Consider the following 20,434-nt stretch of genomic DNA (forward strand, 5'->3'; position numbering starts at 1 on the left):
ACAGGCTATGTAATTTTATATAGCATTTGAAAAGCAAACAAACAAACAAACAAAAAAAAACAAAAACAAAAAACTGAAATGGATTGTTTTTTCCAGTTTTATGTATGGAGAATTGACTGACAAGAAGACCATTGAGAAAGTGAGGCAGACTTTTGACAACTACGAGTCAAATTGCTTTGAAGTTCTTCTGTACAAGAAAAACAGTATGTATCTAAATTATCAATAAGATGTGTCAACTCTGATGAACGTTATGTTTTGGTTAGTGGTAATTGAGCTGTAGTGTAGGGAGAATATAAAACTTTGTTTCTTTTCTTGGCAAAGGCAGGGGGTGCTGATAAAATTAGATAGCAAAACTAATAAATGATTATACCTATGAAAAGCAACCTTTTGAGGAATAACAGAAAAATACGGTGCATTAGTGTGATTTTGTGTGTGTGTGTGTGTGTGTGTGTGTGTGTGTGTCAGATGGCAAAATGTTTTATAATATTTATGGTAAATATCCTGTAGTTATATGACAGCAACTAAAGATGACAGACAAATTCATTCATTTCTTCTTATGGTTAAAGGAAAAGGTGATTAGTATCACAGTATGTGTGATTACTTTTCTACATGTGCATCAATGACGTGTGATATCTCTTTGAGGTCAGTCTTTACCAATATGGCCTTTTGCTAGACTCTGACTCTTTTGTGTGGAAGGCTTACAAAAGTATTCATTACTTTCAGAATAGGCCATTCCCAGCTGGTAAATTTGCGTTGGTTATGGTGAGGTCTTCTCTGGGGCAGAATTTGTGACTGAGAAATTGTGCATTGTATAATAAATTATATTATAAACATGAGACCCCATGATCTGGACTCTTTCAGTGTTTGAGGGAAAAGCCAGCCAAACAACAACCAACTAGTATACTCCACAACCAAGTTTTCTTTCTTTTCTTTTTTCTTTCTTTTCTTTCTTTCTTTCTTTCTTTCTTTCTTTCTTTCTTTCTTTCTTTCTTTCTTTTTATGTTTATTCATTTTTGAGAGAGAAAGAGAGTGAGCAGAGAGAAGTAGAGAGAGCAGGAGACACAGAATCCAAAGCTGGCTCCAGGCTCTGAGCTGTCAGCACAGAGCCCAACATGGGCCTTCAACTCACAAACTGCGAGATCATGACTTGAGTTGAAGTCAGATGCTTAACTGAGCCACCCAGGCGCCCCACCAACTTTCCTTTCTAATTTGTTTTCTTTGAGTAGTCTGGTTACTTTTATTTCTTTTTCCCAAATTGATCTTTTTTTTTTTTTAAGTGAATAGTCACTTCATACAATGCTTCAATTTATTTAGTGTTAATGATAAATGATAGCAAAGCCAATTGTTACCTTAGTGGAAACTGATGGTCACTAAATCCTTACCAGTTTGGGAAGCATTTTAGCTTCAACAGGAAACACTTGTTCCATGTTCAGAGTGGGTTGGAGTGTTTGCAGCATAGTTCATTCTCTCCATCTTACCTCAAACATTTATTCACTATAAGTTATTTAGAATTGAACTTAGTTTTCTCTTTTTATTAATGGGTCATCAAAGGGATAACAACAACCACGGGCATTGCTTTAAGATTAGTGTACTTGGTAATGGGAATGTTGGTTTTTAATGGTTTTACCTATGGAATGTCTTATCATTTTATCTTTCATTTTAGAATCAAGGCCAGAGAGGTATTTCTCTTTAGTCATAGCCAAATGTCTGTTGGCTTGTCACCTAGAAAACAATCCATTCTGAATGATCTGCTCTGTCATCTACCAGAGAAAAGTCAAGCTCGAGGTGTTTTCTGGGTCTTTTTCACCGGGTCCATATCTGTGTTGATAATTTGTAGTAGACCCATATGCCCCCTGCAATCATTTTCATATAGGGTTGTTTTCCTTTGAATGACTTAGATATATGCCCCAAGTTTAGCAAGTAACTCAAGGGTACTCCATATTACTAAAATCATTTCACTCTGACACTAAGAAGAGTAAACAAATCTTTGCCTGATTTTAAAGCATGAACGCCAAGTTCATAGTTTCTGAGTTTCTCAAAAATACCTTTGTGGAGATTCTGTTTTCCTTACATCCTTTAAATCATGTTAGAAACAACTTGAATTTTACATTCCCAAACGTTTCCTTCCAGGGTAGTATTTTGCTTTCTTTTAATGGTTTGAAATTCTTTGATCTTCATTGAGTTTTTTTTCTTTAATATGAAGGATAGATATCATTTATATATTTGAATAGAGTTCTCTTACACTTAAAGCAACTTTTAAAAAATCTTGCAAATTGTTACCTGAAGGATTGTGACCATCAACTGAAAAAAGTATGTTCTTGTAATTTTAAAAATGTTAGATAGCAAAATTCACATGTCTGTGGATAAATGTTTTGGGAATGCCTGAATGCCAAGTCTTCCCAATACTTCCATTAAGTAATTAGGTTAAACAGCATTTTGCAAATGAGGGAATTGAGGTATCTGATTTAACATGTGTCATCACTGACATTTCAGTTTGTAGGCTCTATTTTTAAAGCCCATTGCTCTGATCAGCAGTAGGCTGCTTCTACTGTTGAGAAGAAAACAGTAGCTCTGGGATGATGATTTAAAGGGGTCTTGGGGCGCCTGGGTGGCGCAGTCGGTTAAGCGTCCGACTTCAGCCAGGTCACGATCTTGCGGTCTGTGAGTTCGAGCCCCGCGTCGGGCTCTGGGCTGATGGCTCAGAGCCTGGAGCCTGTTTCCGATTCTGTGTCTCCCTCTCTCTCTGCCCCTCGCCCGTTCATGCTCTGTCTCTCTCTGTCCCAAAAATAAATAAACGTTGAAAAAAAATTTTTTTTAATAAAAAAAAAAAAAAATAAAGGGGTCTGTCTGCACCAAGGCAGACCTGTGATAGCCTGGGCTACTCCAGATAATCAGTGCCAAGGCACTGCCCTGAGTTTCCGTCTACAACTGTCCTCTCTGTCTAACCCTCTTAGACTTCCTGCTCCCTTGAACCCCAAAACCAGAATATGGATATTTCACCAGCCACTCAACAAACCTTCTGTCTACTTGGGCAGTCTGACCCTGTAGCTCAACTTGAAAAAAAAAATCTGCCTTCATATCTGAAAACAATTTTAAAAACAGCCCTGACTCTATGCTAAAATTTGAAGAGTTGCTGTTTTTATAGGAAGATGGGAAATGTAACATCATCTCTTTCTGTTCAAATTTTTAACAGACCTTGGAAAATGACTTATTTTTAATGCCCTTTTCTCTCTGTTTATAACCCTGCTGTCTCAAGTTGACTGTGTTGGAACAGCCATAGGCCATGTATCTGTGAGCATGTGTGTCTGGTGATTTGTAAAACTGCGTACATCACTCACAGTTGTTGGGTACACGGTGTAGAATAAGAAGCAGAAAATAAAGAACAAGGCTGTCTGGGAGATGGTGTGATGGCTTTTGAGATCCCTGTGTCAGCGGTGATCATTTTGGAAAGGGCCATGTTTTTCAATAGGCCCCAGGTTGCAAAGGACCCGAACTGAATATTCCATAAAAATTTCCTCTCTCTAATTCTCTGATTTCTTGAACCTGGTAGTTAACCATCTCTTCTTGTCTAGATGACAAATTCCCCTTTGCGGTGACATTATTATGTGACTTCTTTTGGCCAAAGGTATGAAGGTTTTTCCTATTTGGTTTTCATTGCAAGCCACTAATAGGCTATCAACTCTCACGTAGAGACTATTAATAGCTGCATATTTCACTCCCCAAATCCCAAAGCTAACAAAAGCCTCTATGTCTTTAAGATAGGAAATTTGGAGAGGCTTTGCTGCACGATGGCTTGGAAAAAATATGATGCAAACTGTGTCTTTGACTTAGATGGAACATTCCTTCAGTGTTTTATCGCTTAATGGATAATTACTCCTTTGAAGGCATTTCTTGTGTCTTCAAATATTTATTATTTGAACTAATGCCAGTTCCTGGTTTGTCCAAATCCTAAGCCTTAAGTGCTCTGAAACTCTTTGCTTCGTGGAGGTTGCAGGAGCCACTGTTTAAAGAACATAGCGGCAGAGTCAAGCCTCATTCTTTGAGTGAAGGAGATAGGAAGCAGTGGCTCATAAAGACACCTGAAGAATCTCAAGGGTTGGGGACACTTTTTTTTTTTTTCTTAAGATTGCCTTACAAGCTTCAGGTAGAGCTCTGTGTACAACAGGCATCAAGTATTTCTGACATCCTCTTTCTCTGATGTAGGGGTGCTGTCAAAGGCATAGAGCCATCGTATAACTCTGACTGATGAGAGAAGCTTGAGATAGGAATAGTGTTTCAAATGTTCCTCCGAGAGGACTGCTTATCAGAGCATCAGGGATTGCTGTTGAAGTCAATTGGAAACACTTCTCAAAGTGACAAGGAGAAGCATGGAGGAGTGGTCATGCATGGGGAAACTATGAAAAGGAATTTGGTGAGCGAAGCAGGGGTGTAGGGACCCAGACCTCAAGGGAATGCTGGTGTTACTTAAGTGGTGAGACTGCCATTGGGCTCCTGCATTGTGAAATGACACCCTCTGCTCTCCTTTCAAATTCTGGTATTTTGGGTTCAAAAATGTTTATTAATATTTGAGCAACTGGTAGTTGCTTGATTTGGAAAGCAATGAAAATATTGTTGTTTTGGTGCTGATTCCTGGCATAGCAGTTGGCAGCTGAAGGCAGAGGGAAGGCAGGAGACCAAACCACTGCTGTGGATCTGTCACACTGTATTGTCCTTTCTCTCTCTTACAGGAACCCCTGTTTGGTTTTATATGCAAATTGCACCAATAAGAAATGAACATGAAAAGGTGGTATTGTTCCTATGTACTTTCAAGGATATTACATTGTTCAAACAGCCAATAGAGGATGATTCAACAAAAGGTAATTTCCAAAGGGATGGCCACACTTAAGAATTAGGCTGTCAATTATTTATATTGTTATTATTATTATTGTTTAGAAAAATACATTGGGTGAACTGGAAAACACAATTTTACTATTAGTACTTCTTTTGCTTTACATTCATGCCAGCAATGATCCAAAATCAGTTTTATCCAGTCATATTTGAATGGAAATAGCACAGCTATCCAAAGTTGAAATGAGAATTGGTTAACTTGAATTATAATAAGAGGAATTTAGATAAGATATAAGGAAGAAATTTCACAGGTCATTATTAATTTAGAATCAATATAATGGGAGTTTCAACAACTTCTACCAGGATGAGCTTTAGAAACACAAAATTTAACAACTTGTGAGATGGTTTAGGTGAAGTCCTTTTACAACACAGTTGATCGGTTGATTGAATTTGGTTGAACTACTAAGTGATTGATTAGCTGATTTTTTTCAGGTTACTTTTCACCCTTTACCCATTCAGCTGTTGCAGATAGTCTTGGGTAGATGCTGTTAGCTTATGTGAAGAATAATTTTGTTATCAAGTGAGTGGCTGGCAAAATACAAACATCCTGACTATAGTCATACTGACTATAATATTCAGGGAGATGGCTATAGAAAGCAGTAGTCAGTGGTGTGCATGTATCCCCTTTTCTAGGTAATATATTCTCATTTTATTCCCTCCAATTATGTTTAAATTAAAAACTGGTGTCATATAAATGAAGAATTTCAAATACTCTTAGAAGATTTTATGAAATGTTATTTTTAATAATCCCTCCAGAGGCTAAAAATGAGATCTTCCTCTTTGTATTTGGCAAACATTGGGTCCTTTTCTTACCTCTTAAAAAAAAAAAAACAACTGGTACAGAAATTTAATCTTTCCATCCGTAACCCTAATTAGAGAAAAATTTTGTAGTTTTATTCCTTGCATATGGATTCACATATATTATGTTATACCTGGTCGGTTTCTGGTTAGTATCAAATTGCAAGAGGAAAATTTTACAATGTGCAAACCATTTAAAGTATAACATAGGACAATTTATTTGCAAATGTTTCTGAAAATGTGTATATTAAATCATCTCCTGGACTATTGAATATTCACTTTTGGACTCATACTACCTATTCCTTTACTTTTACTCAGAGACTCAGTGTCTAAGAGGTTTAGGATAAATTTAAACATTATTTTTAAAAATATAATAGTCTTCTAATAGTATTTAGGTTTAATGCTTATTTGTTTTAAAATTTGAAGGTGCTCCATCCAATAGCAATAGAATATGTGTTCTCAAGCTTACATGGAACATTCACTGGATAGATCACATTCTGGCCATAAAACACACCTTGACAAATTTAAAAGAATAGAAAGCTTAAAAAAGGCAGTTTCTTAGACCACAGTGGAATTAAGCCAGAAATCCATAACAGAGAGAGCTAAGAAATCTCCAAATATTTGGAAATTAATACATTTGTAAATAGCCCACGGGTCAAAGAAGAAGGCTTAAAGTAAGCTAGAAAAATATTTTGACTAAATGAAAATGAAAATACAACTTATCAAATTTATGGGATGCAGCAAAAGTAGTGGTTAGAAGGAAATGTATGTGACATTAAGTGCATATATTAGAAAAGAAGAAAGACGTAAAATTAATAACCTAAGCTTCCACCTTGGGGAGACAAAAAAGAGCAATTTAAACCAAAGCAAACTGAAGACAAGAAATAAGGAACCTTGGAGCAGAAATCAATGAAGTAGAAAATAGGAAAATAGAGGAAATCACCACAACTCAAAGCTGGTTCTTTGAAAAGATCATCAAAGTTAATAAACCTCTAGCCAGGCTAAGTGAGAACAAAGGGAGAAGATGCAGGTGACCAGTATCAGAAATTAAAGAAGGGCCATCACAACTCATCCGAAGGACATTAAAGCATTGCAAAAGAATACTTTGATCAACTGTGTAGCCACTGAATTGATACTTTAGGGGAAATGGACCACGTCTTTGAAAAACAAACTGCCAGAACTCACACCGGGAGAAACAGCTAACCTAAATCATTCTATATCTATTAAATAAATTTAATCAATAGTTAATAAACTGACAAAACAAAGGATGTTTTTGTTTTTTATTTTTTGTTTTTGGCAAATCTACAGTCTTTTCTAGAAAATGGAAGCAGAGAGAGCTCCCCTAACTCATTCTGTGAGGCCAGCACTACCCTCATACCAGAGCCAGAAAAAGACACTGCGAGAACAGAACATTACAGACCAATATTTCTCATGAATATAGATATAAAAACCCTCAATAAAAATTGAACCCACATGACAACCAAGTGGGATCTATTCCACATATGCAAAGCTGGTTCGACATGAAAAAAAATCAATCCCTGTAATCTTCGCTTCAACAGGCTGAAAAAGAAAGATTATACCATCATATCATTCAACATAGAACAAACATGACAAAACCCAGCACCCATTCATGGTAAAAACTCTTAGTAAAGTAGGAATAGAGAGAAACTTCCTCAATTTATTAAGGAACATTTATGAAAAACCTATAGCTAACAGCTGACTATATCTTAAAGTAATATGTTTTAAAATAAGAGATAAATAATTGGTATACGATTTGTGACCTAACATATTCTTCAGATGAATTTCTCTTGCCTTCGCACTGAATGACGATAATACAGAGTAAGAAGCCTTCATGTCACAGTCTTTTCCCTTAAATAATATTTATATTTATATTTATATTTATATTTATATTTATATTTATATTTATATTTATATTTATATTTATATTTATGTTTATATTCAATGAATATTATTTTCTCTCACTTTTTAAAAGTGATTTCATGACACAGCTGAAGTTAGGGAGAATATGGTACATTTGCAGTTTTGGCCTGCTGAACGTTGATGGTGTCAGTATATTTAGCCTATTTATAGAAACTGAAAGTTGACAGCATTCAAAGTGAGATTGGGGAAAAGGTGCTAATATTGAGAGTTGACTTTTCTCAAATTAATGCCCTTCCATTTATCTGCCTACACCTCCATCTCTGTATCCTTACATCAGAATCACAGAGTTCCTCCTGTGGCAGAATCTCTTAACTGCATCACGCATTCTTATAAAAAAAAATGGTATTTGAATAAATGCCAAACAACTTAGACCTTTTGATTTTGAACGATGTGCTGGATAGATATGTAAATTAGAATTTAGAGGGGAAATCAGACCCCACTGTGAAAAGCATTAGGGAAGACTATCTCTTTCCAGGGCCTGAATTTGTAGAGGAAGAGAAGAGCTTATTTTAAACAGACTTTTATTTTGAGACTCTTCCACACCTGTCAAATACATAACAGATTATTGAACAAGTAATGCACAATGTAACCATGAAGGCTGTATATGAGCTACTTTCCATTATTCATATGAGCTGTAAAATTAATATGAAAAATTCAATAGAAATAAAATATTTATGCCATTAAGTAATCATCCTGCTATCTCTATGAAGGTAGAAGCATAGGAAAGTATGTTTGGAAATCTTGGCGGAAAAATATGTCTCTCAAATTCTTAAGTTGAGTAAAAGGGTAAAAGGGAGTGTGGAACTTTTAAGAAAGTGCAGATAAGATTTCGTGATACCACCGTAATATCAAAATGATTTGGGTGTACAGCATTAAACTGGGAGATGGTAGATTTACTTTAATTCGGGCTTGGGCACCAGAAATACTTAACATGAGACTTTTCAGGACTCTTCTAGGGAATTTTGTTCCCCTTGTTTATCTATTTTACCAATTTTCCCCCCTAACCAAAAATGTTGATTAAGCACACAGAATGGTGCAGGCCATTCTGCACCTGTGTCCTGAAGGTACATAGTTCCTTCCCTCATATGATAATGGGGGAGGGGAAGACAAACAAGTAAATATAGATTGGAAATTTTCTTCTGATTGCTCTTATTTTCTCAGTAATATAAAAAACATGGTTCTCACCTGAGAGTAAGCATGGTGAAGGAGATGAAGTATTGAAGGTTTGGGGAGAGAGGAGTAGGCATGAAATGGTGATCTAAGAGGGTGGAAAAGTGAGTGGGCAAGGGGAATTCAGCAGGTTTGCTGAACACGAAGGTCTGCTTGGGGCTAGTGATCATGAATTCACCAGCATCTATGAGCATGATTATATATTTTACTCCACCTATGTTTAGTCGAAGGTGTATAGATGCAGAAGTAATGAAGAGTTGGATTTAACCAGAGTTGGGATTTGATAAGGTGAGTAAGATGAAAAGAATCAGAGAGAAGGATCAGGGAGTTGTGACTGTTGCAAGGGAGGACATGGAGGGTGTTTGCAAAATTCTGAGGAAGTACTTAGGTAGTAGAGTTCTACCTAGGACATAGGAAATAGTGTTTTAAGATGCAGAATAGACAAGTGAGTCCATACATTAACAGGCCAGAATGTAACTTTTAATCCCAGAGCAAGGGCATTTTACCTTCTTAATGTGAAATGTTGAAAGTCCTTTGAAGATTTGCCAAGGTTGGAATTAACATTAATCTCCTTCTACATGATTTGGTATTTTTACCAAGAAACCCAGACACATAGTTGAAAGACTTGAGTAAACTAATTCTGAATAAATACAATTGTTTCTAAATTGTATCTGGGATAGTAACTATAATGTGATAGCAATTTACGTGCACCTCTTCCTCATAATGAATCTCACAATACCAAAACTTCAATCTAGGTTGATTTTTGCCTTTAAAATGAATGGCACTTACTGATGTCAATGATACCTTTGACGTACATCATGATGGATGGTAGTAAAAACCATTGAAGGGAAGGAAACCTGTTTTGATGGAGTAGTTACTATATGTCAGGAACTTTATATTCTTTATTGCTCTTACCTATAATTCTGAAAATTAGTATTGCTATCTCTGCTTTACTGTTGAAGATCCTGACATGCAAAGTGTGACTGATTTTCAATCCCATATTCTCTCTATTGCATCATGCTGTCTCATCCTTTCTAGTGGAAACTTACTATTGCATTTTTGTCACCTTAATCCCCTGCTCTCCTTTTTTCCTGCAACAATTGAGAACACTCTGATTCTGACAGTAATGTACTGTATTAAACCAATGAAATTTACTGATAATAATCAAGGGGGCAAAGCATTTTTGTTATCTTTTGTTCCTGGTACTGAGGTCTTGGAACTGTTGCTCGGCTAATCAGTCAATGGTACCTGATTCATCATTTGTAATAATGCAAACGGCAATAATTACAGCCAAGAAATCCATTCTGTTGATTATCCATATGTGTTCTAAAAGAGATGACCAAAATCTCTGCCCATTTAGCTGTGCGGTATTTTCAAACAGATTCCAAAACTGCCAAGACACTCACAGTGTGAAATATCCTGTGCCAAATAGTTATGGCATCTTCATGCCAATAATTGAGACAAAAAAATTCCTATAGAATGAAACTAACAGCAAAAATAGCAACCTTCCCCTTGTGGGAAGCCAATGGTTTTCTTTAGAGAGGAAACAACAGATGAAATATGAGTAATTATACCATGTAGTCTCTTTGGCCAAGTGTATAATTGTTTACCTAAGCTTTTTTCTTATAGATTAGAATCTTGTGTTGCAGTCTAGTAAGATTGATTTAACTGCCTCTGTGACTTCCTCTTATTTTTAAGATTAGGCAGTCCATGACAAAGAGGTTAATTGCAACCCAATAGAGCTAAACTAATGTTTTATTAAGAAGGAGTTGGCATCCTGAGCTTTTAGGAGAACAAATGTTCTCATAATTCCATGAACAACTCATAGAACAAGTTTTAGGCTCTTCATATTCAGCTGTCTGTTCACATTACCCCATATCGACCACATCTAAGTAACATCAGCGAACTGTGCTGAATAATCAGTTATACCAGTTAGGTCTCTGTAAAGGTGAGACCAGTAAATGTATCGCTGGAAAAAGTTAGAACTGCTGATGTGCCTTTTTTCTGACCTAGACAGTATGGCTGCTCAATTTTTTCAAAGTTTGTATAGTGGTGGTTGGTGACAGAGCAAATGAACTAATTTAGTTAATAACATAGGCAATTCCAGATGTGTCCAAGGGCACAAAAGGATAGGCATAGGAAATTCGCTGTTGTGTTGTTAGTGATAGAGAAAAATCTAGAAACCACTTAAATGCCCATAAATAGAACATATGCATGATCAGAAAAGAGCAAATACCTACTTCTCTGAGATGATAAAGAGGCAGGCAAGATTCAGTGCCATGTGGGTGGGTCTAGAGATGGAGGGGACAGAAAGGAAATTGAAGGCTATCATGTTTCTTATGGCCTCTGCTTATTCAATAACATTTGATGAGGTAATTGGTTGAGAGTGAGGAGAGAGGGGTAGTATAAGGGTTTTGAGAAAAATGCTAATTGTTTAGAACTGAGAATTAGAAGAAAGCCCTAACCCTAGCCACGGCTGTAGGAAATGAGAGAACGCATGCCATTTGATGATTTGTATTCTTCCATGTGTCAATGAATTTATTCTTTCAATATCTCTTTTAATTTTTTTCAAAATATTTTCTGGATAAACCTTATTACATTCTGGGAATAAAAATTGGCTTCTTTGTTAATCCAATCCTTAGATGTACTAAGTGTGTAACATTACTTGTCTTAGAAATATGAAGCTTCAATTAGTATAACATTGCCTTGGAAGTCTCTAGAAATATTGAATGCAATTATAATATCAAGTTGAAGTAAGAAAGAAAATGATCACCTGAAATATTGTAATGTATCTATTGCCAACATGTCATCTGAAGATACCTTTGCCACTTTTACCGAACAAAGCAAAACCAAACCCAACCCCTGATAATAAAACAAAATGGGACTTATTTTAAATTTGATTTTTAAGTTACACATAAGTCAATTAATTAATTAATGGCCTGTTTTATGCCAGGCCCTTATCAAGTGCTTGAATATGGAGAGATGAACAGTAGTTCAGTGGGAGTGACTAACATGTTAATCAACAACTGCCATTAGTGTTGCAAGTGCCATGTGAGGTATTTATCCTATGATGTGCAAGCACAGAGGAGGATACCTCTCTTATAAGTGGATCTAAGAAGGTTGCAGAAGGAGATAATGCTTTAACTGAGTCTAGAGATTCCAGTCAGTGTTAGCCAGACATAAGGGGATGGGGGAAAGCATTTCAGGCAGGCAGAATGATTATAATGCTTGAAAACCTGGACACAATGAATATCATGGGGTGTACAGAGAATTCCTAGGAGATTTAATTTTAGTTTTGAATTTATTCTTCTTTTAATTTGCTGTTAATTTTGGTAGAGTTGTTATACAGAGCGTGTATAAAGAAGTAGAAGGAGATGAATGCAGAGCAGATCTTTGGGACTGGAAACTAAATGACCTATATACCAAGAAAATGCAATGTTATCCTGAAGGCCTCCGGGGATCTTAAAAAGTTTGAAATAGGGAAAGGGGAAGCACTTTGGCAGCAATGCAGAGTTGCTTGGGAGTATATGGTCAGAGAGCAGATAGAGAGTATCGTCTTCAAGATACTGCCAACCTAACTCAGGTGGAAGATTGTCTGACATATAGGGATGGAGAGACGAGATTCAACTTGAGTGAATTTATTAATGTTATAGTCTATAAGTCTTAAAAGTGATTGGATATGTGGGTGTGGAGGTAATAGTGAAGGAGGATGGTAAATTTCAAGTTTCTGATTGGACAACTGGAAATATCATGGGACCATTCACCAAGTCCAGGAATACATGAAAGGTGAAGAGTTGGAGATGGAGGGAGACGATGATGAGATCGGTTTTGGACGTGCTGAGTGTCAGATGCCTATAGAACATCTTAGTAAAAGGTGGCTCATGGCTGATTAGATACAAGATAGGTCTAATGCTGAGAAGAAGAGTCTAGACTGGTGATACAGATTGCATGTTGGTCTTTTACATTGATGTTAAGTTCTTAGAGAGCTGGTGGCATATCTGGTGATGGTTGTTGTTGTTGTTGTTGTTGTTGTTGTTCTTCTTCTTCTTCTTTTAGCACATTGCACAGGGTTAGCCTTAGGGTTGCATACAATCCCCAAAGCCTAACGTTGTTGTTGTTGTTGTTGTTCTAGTCACTAGGATAAAGTCCATTAGTGAAGAATTAAGGACATTCTATCAACTGATGCCAGATTACTTTTTTTTCTAATCCACTTATTGGATACCATAAAGGGAACTGAACAGTTGGGGAAATACAAAGCTTAAATGAAGTCAGAATTAGCCTGAAGAATGGTAGTAAAACATGATGTCATCTACCTAGTATAATTTGAAAGGCATTTGACGGGTGTCTGCTGAGGGTTTTTTCTTTCATCTTTTTTTTTTTATATATATATGAAATTTATTGACAAATTGGTTTCCATACAACACCCAGTGCTCATCCCAAAAGGTGCCCTCCTCAATACCCATCACCCACCCTCCCCTCCCTCCCACCCCCCATCAACCCTCAGTTTGTTCTCAGTTGTTAACAGTCTCTTATGCTTTGGCTCTCTCCCACTCTAACCTCTTTTTTTTTTTTTCCCTTCCCCTCCCCCATGGGTTCCTGTTAAGTTTCTCAGGATCCACATAAGAGTAAAACCATATGGTATCTGTCTTTCTCTGTATGGCTTATTTCACTTAGCATCACACTCTCCAGTTCCATCCACGTTGCTACAAAAGGCCATATTTCATTTTTTCTCATTGCCACATAGTATTCCATTGTGTATATATACCACAATTTCTTTATCCATTCATCAGTTGATGGACATTTAGGCTCTTTCCATAATTTGGCTATTGTTGAGAGTGCTGCTATAAACATTGGGGTACAAGTGCCCCTATGCATCAGTACTCCTGTATCCCTTGGATAAATTCCTAGCAGTGCTATTGCTGGGTCATAGGGTAGGTCTATTTTTAATTTTCTGAGGAACCTCCACACTGCTTTCCAGAGTGACTGCACTAATTTGCATTCCCACCAACAGTGCAAGAGGGTTCCCGTTTCTCCACATCCTTTCCAGCATCTATAGTCTCCTGATTTGTTCGTTTTGGCCACTCTGACTGGCGTGAGGTGATACCTGAGTGTGGTTTTGATTTGTATTTCCCTGATAAGGAGCGACGCTGAACATCTTTTCATGTGCCTATTGGCCATCTGGATGTCTTCTTTAGAGAAGTGTCTATTCATGTTTTCTGCCCATTTCTTCACTGGGTTATTTGTTTTTCGGGTGTGGAGTTTGGTGAGCTCTTTATAGATTTTAGATACTAGCCCTTTGTCCGATATGTCATTCTTTCATCTTTTGTCACATTGTCTGAAATTTCATCATTGCCATTACCGTCATTCCTTGAGACCATCAGAAGTTTTCCTTTTTTAAGGAGTTATTTGGCAAATAACCTAGTGAAGTGCAATATCATAGAAGTTATCAAATGGTCTTATTGGAATCTTTAATAAATTAGAGCTTTTGGAATATCCAGAAAAGGATAATTGAGACAGGCTCAGAGTATGGTTGGTTTTGCTCTACTTACTCATGTCTCATTGATGTTTCCTTGAAATTAATTATTTAATAATGGGAATTTGAGGCGTTGGGAAGAAATTTCTTTCTCATTAAATTCACATCCCCTCCCCCACCAAAGTTAAAATTACTACTCTTTCAGAAAACAATGTTAGAGATTCTAGATATTTAAAGAATGATATTTAGATACCACTGCAATTAACAAGAGAGAAATAACATTTTGCTGTTACAAGAAAGATGGAAGTGTGATATGAACCATAATATGTGAGATTTGTTGAAATTGGGTTTCATTTTCTTATGTGTATATATCTACACACAAATGCATAGTAAAATTGTTTTTTATTAGGCTATAATAAATACCCCTCCCCCCCATCTTCCAGCAGCTTAACACAGCAGAAGCATATTTCTTGCTCACGTTACAGTCCGAGGCAGGTGATCCTTGGCATATGGCAGCCTTCCATGCACGGATTCAGTGCTTTACTATTCCCTAGGGGCTTGTTGTTACTTGTATCCAGCTGGTAGAAGGAGGGAGAATGTGTAGAGAAGTCTCACCTGGTTCATAAGTTGTGGCATGTGTGAGAGTGACATCATTTCTGCTTTCATTCCATTGATGAGAACTGGGAACATGGGGACAGCTGGATGCAAGGAGTGCTGGGAAATACATTCCTGGCTGGACAGTTGTTTTCCAGTAACAAATCTATATAATGCAAGGGGGAACACAGAATTTTGTGGACAGCTGTACCTTGGGTACTGGGACTGTGTAATAGATATGAGCAAAACACAAAGATCACACATAAAAATTAGCCATTACTTTATAGCTACACTTGAAATATGTGATGATGTTTATGTAGAAATAAAGTGCTTTAGATTGATACTTTTTATTAGTTCTGGATGTTATGCTATTTCTGAGATCCCCTGAATATTAGCAAGAATGTTGGGTTCCATATTCATTATATGTGAAAAACTGAGACTTTCTCTCCTTATTTTAAGGTTGGACAAAATTTGCCCGATTGACACGGGCTTTGACAAATAGCCGAAGTGTTTTGCAGCAGCTCACGCCAATGAATAAAACAGAGGTGGTCCACAAACATTCAAGATTAGCTGAAGTAAGTGGGAGACTAACTTTCCTTCCCAAGATGGTGGTGGTAGCACATTTTTCCCCCTGAAATGATTCAATATAGATATCTGTGGTTATTATATTGTAAGTACTCATCCTCTAATTATTTTTCCTGTGTAGATTTATAGAAATTTCAAATATATCTTTTTATTCTCTTGTATTTTTGAAATGGGAAACAAGTTCATGATATCCCAAGTCATATCTGTAGAGGTCTGTAGATGGTGAGATTTTCTTCGAGTAAGTGAGATAGGAAGTTCACTCATTTCATCCATAACCTGAGGGTTTTCTCTGTGCTTGGTACTCTATCAAGGATGGAAAGATGAATATGCAATGGGCTCTACCATCAAGGAACTAAAGATCCTTGCAAAAAAACCTGACAATAGAATGTGACAGGTAGGATGACACACATGCAAAAGCATTTACCTAGACTTGGGGCTCTAGGGAAGCTTACCTGGGGTGAGTGAATCTTGAAGGAAAAATATGAGAAATTGGTAAAGAAGGGATGCAGGTCATTCCTACCAGGGAGACCAGCAGGTGCAAAGGCACAGAGGTGAGATAGTATGATGACTTTGAGTATGAATTCAGTGTGGGTGAGGTCAGGGGAAGGAAAGGTTAAAGTGATGTGTAGTAAAACAGTGGTGGTTTGTATCCCATGTGTTAGGGAAAAGATATGATCACATTTGTACTTCAGAGAAACCTCTCAACGGGAGATTAGTCCCTACGGTTTTCTCTGCGATGCTATGCTTTTCTTGTATTAATTTAAAAACATGATTCTGAGAAGGGATCCATAGATTTCACCAGATTGTCAAAAGGGATCCATTGTACAAAAATGACTAAGACCCCCTGCTTGACCTAGTGGCTCTGTGTTGAATGGGAGGATAGGGAAACCAGTTAAGAGACTTAATGGTAAATCAGTTAGGTTGACCATGACTTTAAGCAAGGAAACCAGAAGCAGAAGTGGGCAGAATGCAGACACGCCAAGATTAGAGTCAACACATTTGTTGACTAGTACTGTTGGCTAATAAAATAGCAAATATAAGAACAGGAAGAGAAGGTTTAGGGGTAATGGTTATGAGTTCAGTTTGGGGCATATTAAGTTTGAAGTGCCTGACAGAAAAATCCAAGAGGGGATGCCTCAGAGGCAGAGGAATTTATGGGTCTGGCTCTGGAGGGATTTCTGGGTCTGAGTTGCAGACCTTGGTGCCATAGGATGAGATGATGTTGCCCAGAGAAAGTATAGTGACCCAGAGAGAAAAGGAATTGAGGACAGAACTCCAGGTAGAAGCTTTGGTGTTCACGTGTCTTCTATAATCATCACTTGTCTTCCCAGTGTTGCCAAAAGTTAATGAAGCTACCAAAGCTCTGCAGAGCAGTTAGTGGGCACTCAGAAAACGTTCTGAGGTGGCCTACCAAAGCAGGGAGAGATAAAATTAAATGTATATGTTCATCAGTTTGCTCTGCTGGAGAAAAGTGAGTTGAAGCACTCTAGAGTATCTTTTTGAACTGGTTGCAGATATTAAATTTGGTTTGGAGAGGGTTAGAAAGTAAAGTATGTTCCTTGAATTTGGAGGGTTCTGGAGTTTTTCTTGGACCATAGCTAACTGGGGGACTTGGAAGGCTTTCTGCTTTAAATGGCACTGTTATCTTGGGGAGAAACTAAAACTTTGATGTGCAAACACATTTTTAAAAGCCAAGGTAAGATCATGATTATAACTAAATATTAATAATAATGATAATCGCAATATTTTAAAAGACAATATGCAATTAGTACAGGATTTAATGTTCTTTTAAAAAAATTTAAGTGTTTATTTTTGAGAGAGAGAGAGAGAGAGAGACAGAGACAGAGACAGAGCATGAGCAAGGGAGGGGCAGAGAGAGATAGAGGGAGACACAGAATCCGAAGCAGGCTTCAGGCTCTAAGCTGTCAGCACAGAGCCCAATGCAGGGCTTGAACTCACAAACCGCAAGATCATGACCTGAGCTGAAGTTGGAAGCTTAACCAGCTGAGCCACCCAGGCGCCCCTCAACTAGCACAAGACTTAAAGCAGACTGTTAGATACAACTTCCTGTGTCAATAATTCTTGTTATGAAGTACTACTTGATTTTACAACTTTCTTTTCTGCCTTAATTGTCCATTTCCTTTTACAAAACAAACTGGAGTGGAAGAGCTTGTTTCTGTGACTGCTGACTTTCATAGCTATGATTCCTTTCTGGTCTTAATGATATCTTATTCAGAATTTTTCTTTTCTCTGTTATACCACTGGGAAAGAACAAGAGGAAAGGGATCATAGAGAGGAAATTTTTTACCTTAGCACCCTGAATCATTCGTTGGTTTTTTTCTTCTGCATCAACTGGGGAAGCTTCCCCTCAACGGCTCATGATTTTCTTTTACTTTTATTTTTTAGGAAATTTCATTCCTGTTTCTTCCCATCTGATTTTATTTTGTTTTTATTTTTTTGCTTTGCCTTTTGATTATTGTTAGTTTCTTTGTTGACCATCCCTAATTCACAAACCTGACTCAGACACAAAATTGTTTTCTGTCAGGTTGTAGGTTTGATTTCAGAGAACATGAAGAGATAACAAGATTTTCAAAAGATATTTTGTTTGCATGTGCTCTGAATCCAAAGGCTGACCCACAAGAAGCATCAATTTAGCAAAAGGATATCATTTCAAAAATTTTACTCTGAGTCTTATAATGTGTTCAACCTGAGTATATGGATTTGCTGGTAAATTTCAGGCTTTCACTTTTTCCAAGATAAAGTATAAATTTCCAAGATAAAAATATAAATTTTATCTCAGTTCCATCCGGACACCTACATTTGGAGCCGATTCTCAGTTTCAGAGATCCTGGTCTCTGTGTAGGCAGTTCACCTATTGTCCACGTGAACCTATATCCTGCTGACTGGCTTCAGCTTCTCACTTTTATACTGGTGGAGAGATAAACTTCCGTAATAATGCCATGTCCATGGTCCTGATTCTATTAGCGTCAATGCTCTCAGATATTCAGAGAGAAAGAATGTGTCTGTATTGGGATAAAAATACATCGGAAAATGTGTTTTCACCCCCTCCACCTCAGGCTCATCACTTATGAAAGTACAAGTGGAATAGCAATGAAAGTGAAGAATTGTTACTCACTGCTTTATAAAAGCACCGGCGTCAGAGTGAAGATGAAAGTAGTGCTCTGCATCTGAGAGACATCAAAGCACAAGCATGTGTGTTCCTTTGTTGTTCATGCGTGCTCCTGCTCCTTGTCTTCTTGTAGCATTTCTGGATCCTTTTACATATGCAAGTCACTGTCTGAAGAACTAGGTCCTGGATGGCTAAAGAAATAAAAGACAAGAGTTTTACCTTGGACTATGCATTATAATCACCCAAGAAAGGTTTTGAAAATATGGGCCTGAGAAAGAGTATACCATAGTTTAAAACATTTCTCCACATGATTCTAGATTGTAACCAGATTTAAGGGATACTGACCTTAGGAGTGATCTCATTCCATCTCTAGAGAAGACATCTCATGTTCTGCTGAGGTGCTGAGCAGGGCAGGCTTGTCTATAAACACAGTGTGTGGGGCTACAGTGCTTTTAGGGGTCCATGGGATGTTTGAATTTCTATTAACAGTAGAAGGAAAAATTAAACTTTTAGGTTAAAAATTGAATATATAATATTAATTTATTTTTTGCAACAATGCAGTTGTAAAATGCAATTTTTATCTATCTATCTATCTATCTATCTATCTATTTATTTTTAAATGTTTATTTTGAGAGAGAGAAGGAGAGTGAGAGAGAGAGAGCAGGGATGGGCAGAGAGAGAGAGAATACTAAGTAGCCTCCATGTTGTTAGTGCAGAGCCCAACACAGGACTTGATCCCATGAACCATGAGATCAGGACCTGACCTGAAATCAAGAGTTGGATGCTTAACCAACTGAGCCACCCAGGTGTTCCTGGTTTATTTTATATTTTTTGGAGGAAGGGTCCAGGAAAGCAAAAATGCTCAGGGCCCGTGAAGCTCATAATACACCCTGGCACTGAGTTTATTTTCTAAGTATACTTTCTTTGTGCTCAGTCTATGGTCTGTGTAGATATAGATGGTAAAATATTAACATTGACTTTGAAGAAAGTTTTCATGTCTAATACAGTGAAGTTGGAATGGATAGACCATTGGTTGTAAAGTGAGAGAGAAACCATGGTTATATATATAAAGCTCTATCCCCAGATGAAGCTTTCATTCCTGGTAAGAAAATTTGCTGCCAAGTAATTTAAGACCTTATGGGACAAATATGGCTGGGCACTGATAATGAGGATAAATACATAAAAATCTTTAGAAATAGTTCTTATACCCCCCAAACTAATAACAATAGTTTTAATACACAACTAAAGAGAATACCAGTGATGTTTTTTATGTTTCAAAATATTAATGATGGGTATTATATACATAGTTTTCAGTTATGTAAGTTCTATGCATGAGAGAAACTTTTCAGGATAATTCTCAAGTTTCAAGAAGTGCTAGTATATTTGCTTTGCTTTGCGGCTTATGAGTTACATGCTAGTAGGTATTTTTGTTTATATCTATTTTTACATTCAAATATTGATGCATTTAGGGGCGCCTGGTTGGCTCAGTCGGTTAAGCGTCTGACTTCGGCTCAGGTCGTGATCTCCCGCTCTGTGAGTTCCAGCCCCGCGTCGGGCTCTGTGCTGACAGCTCAGAGCCTGGAGCCTGCTTCAGATTCTGTGTCTCCTTCTCTCTCTGGCCCTCCCCCGTTCATGCTCTGTCTCTCTCTGTCTCAAAAATAAATAAACATTAAAAAAAATATTGATGCACTTATGATTTTATGGTAACCCTTTGACTCCTACTGGACCCCATTAGCCCTGGAGACACTGAATAATTGGATATATAATATGACAAAGCTGCTGGAAATACTATTTATGAAAGTCACATTTATAACCTCCTTACATATAGGTTCACTCAGCCTTAGCTTCATTGATGG

General features: G+C 37.2%; 1 protein-coding gene across 1 annotated transcript in view; it reads left to right on the plus strand.

The window, feature by feature from the left end:
• The window catches only part of KCNH5 (potassium voltage-gated channel subfamily H member 5), a 303,474-nt gene that overhangs the window by 48,006 nt on the left and 235,034 nt on the right, over window positions 1–20,434 (plus strand). Inside the window, exons 3-5 of the mRNA XM_047079822.1 lie at window positions 97–203; window positions 4,728–4,856; window positions 15,323–15,438. Of these exons, the coding sequence (XP_046935778.1) occupies window positions 97–203; window positions 4,728–4,856; window positions 15,323–15,438 (352 nt within the window). The remainder of the gene's footprint in view (window positions 1–96; window positions 204–4,727; window positions 4,857–15,322; window positions 15,439–20,434) is intronic.

This window comes from Lynx rufus, unplaced genomic scaffold, assembly GCF_022079265.1.
Source record: "Lynx rufus isolate CCGP_SWC_20201006 ecotype Redwood Valley unplaced genomic scaffold, mLynRuf1.p SCAF_17, whole genome shotgun sequence".
Classification (NCBI taxonomy): domain Eukaryota; kingdom Metazoa; phylum Chordata; class Mammalia; order Carnivora; family Felidae; genus Lynx; species Lynx rufus.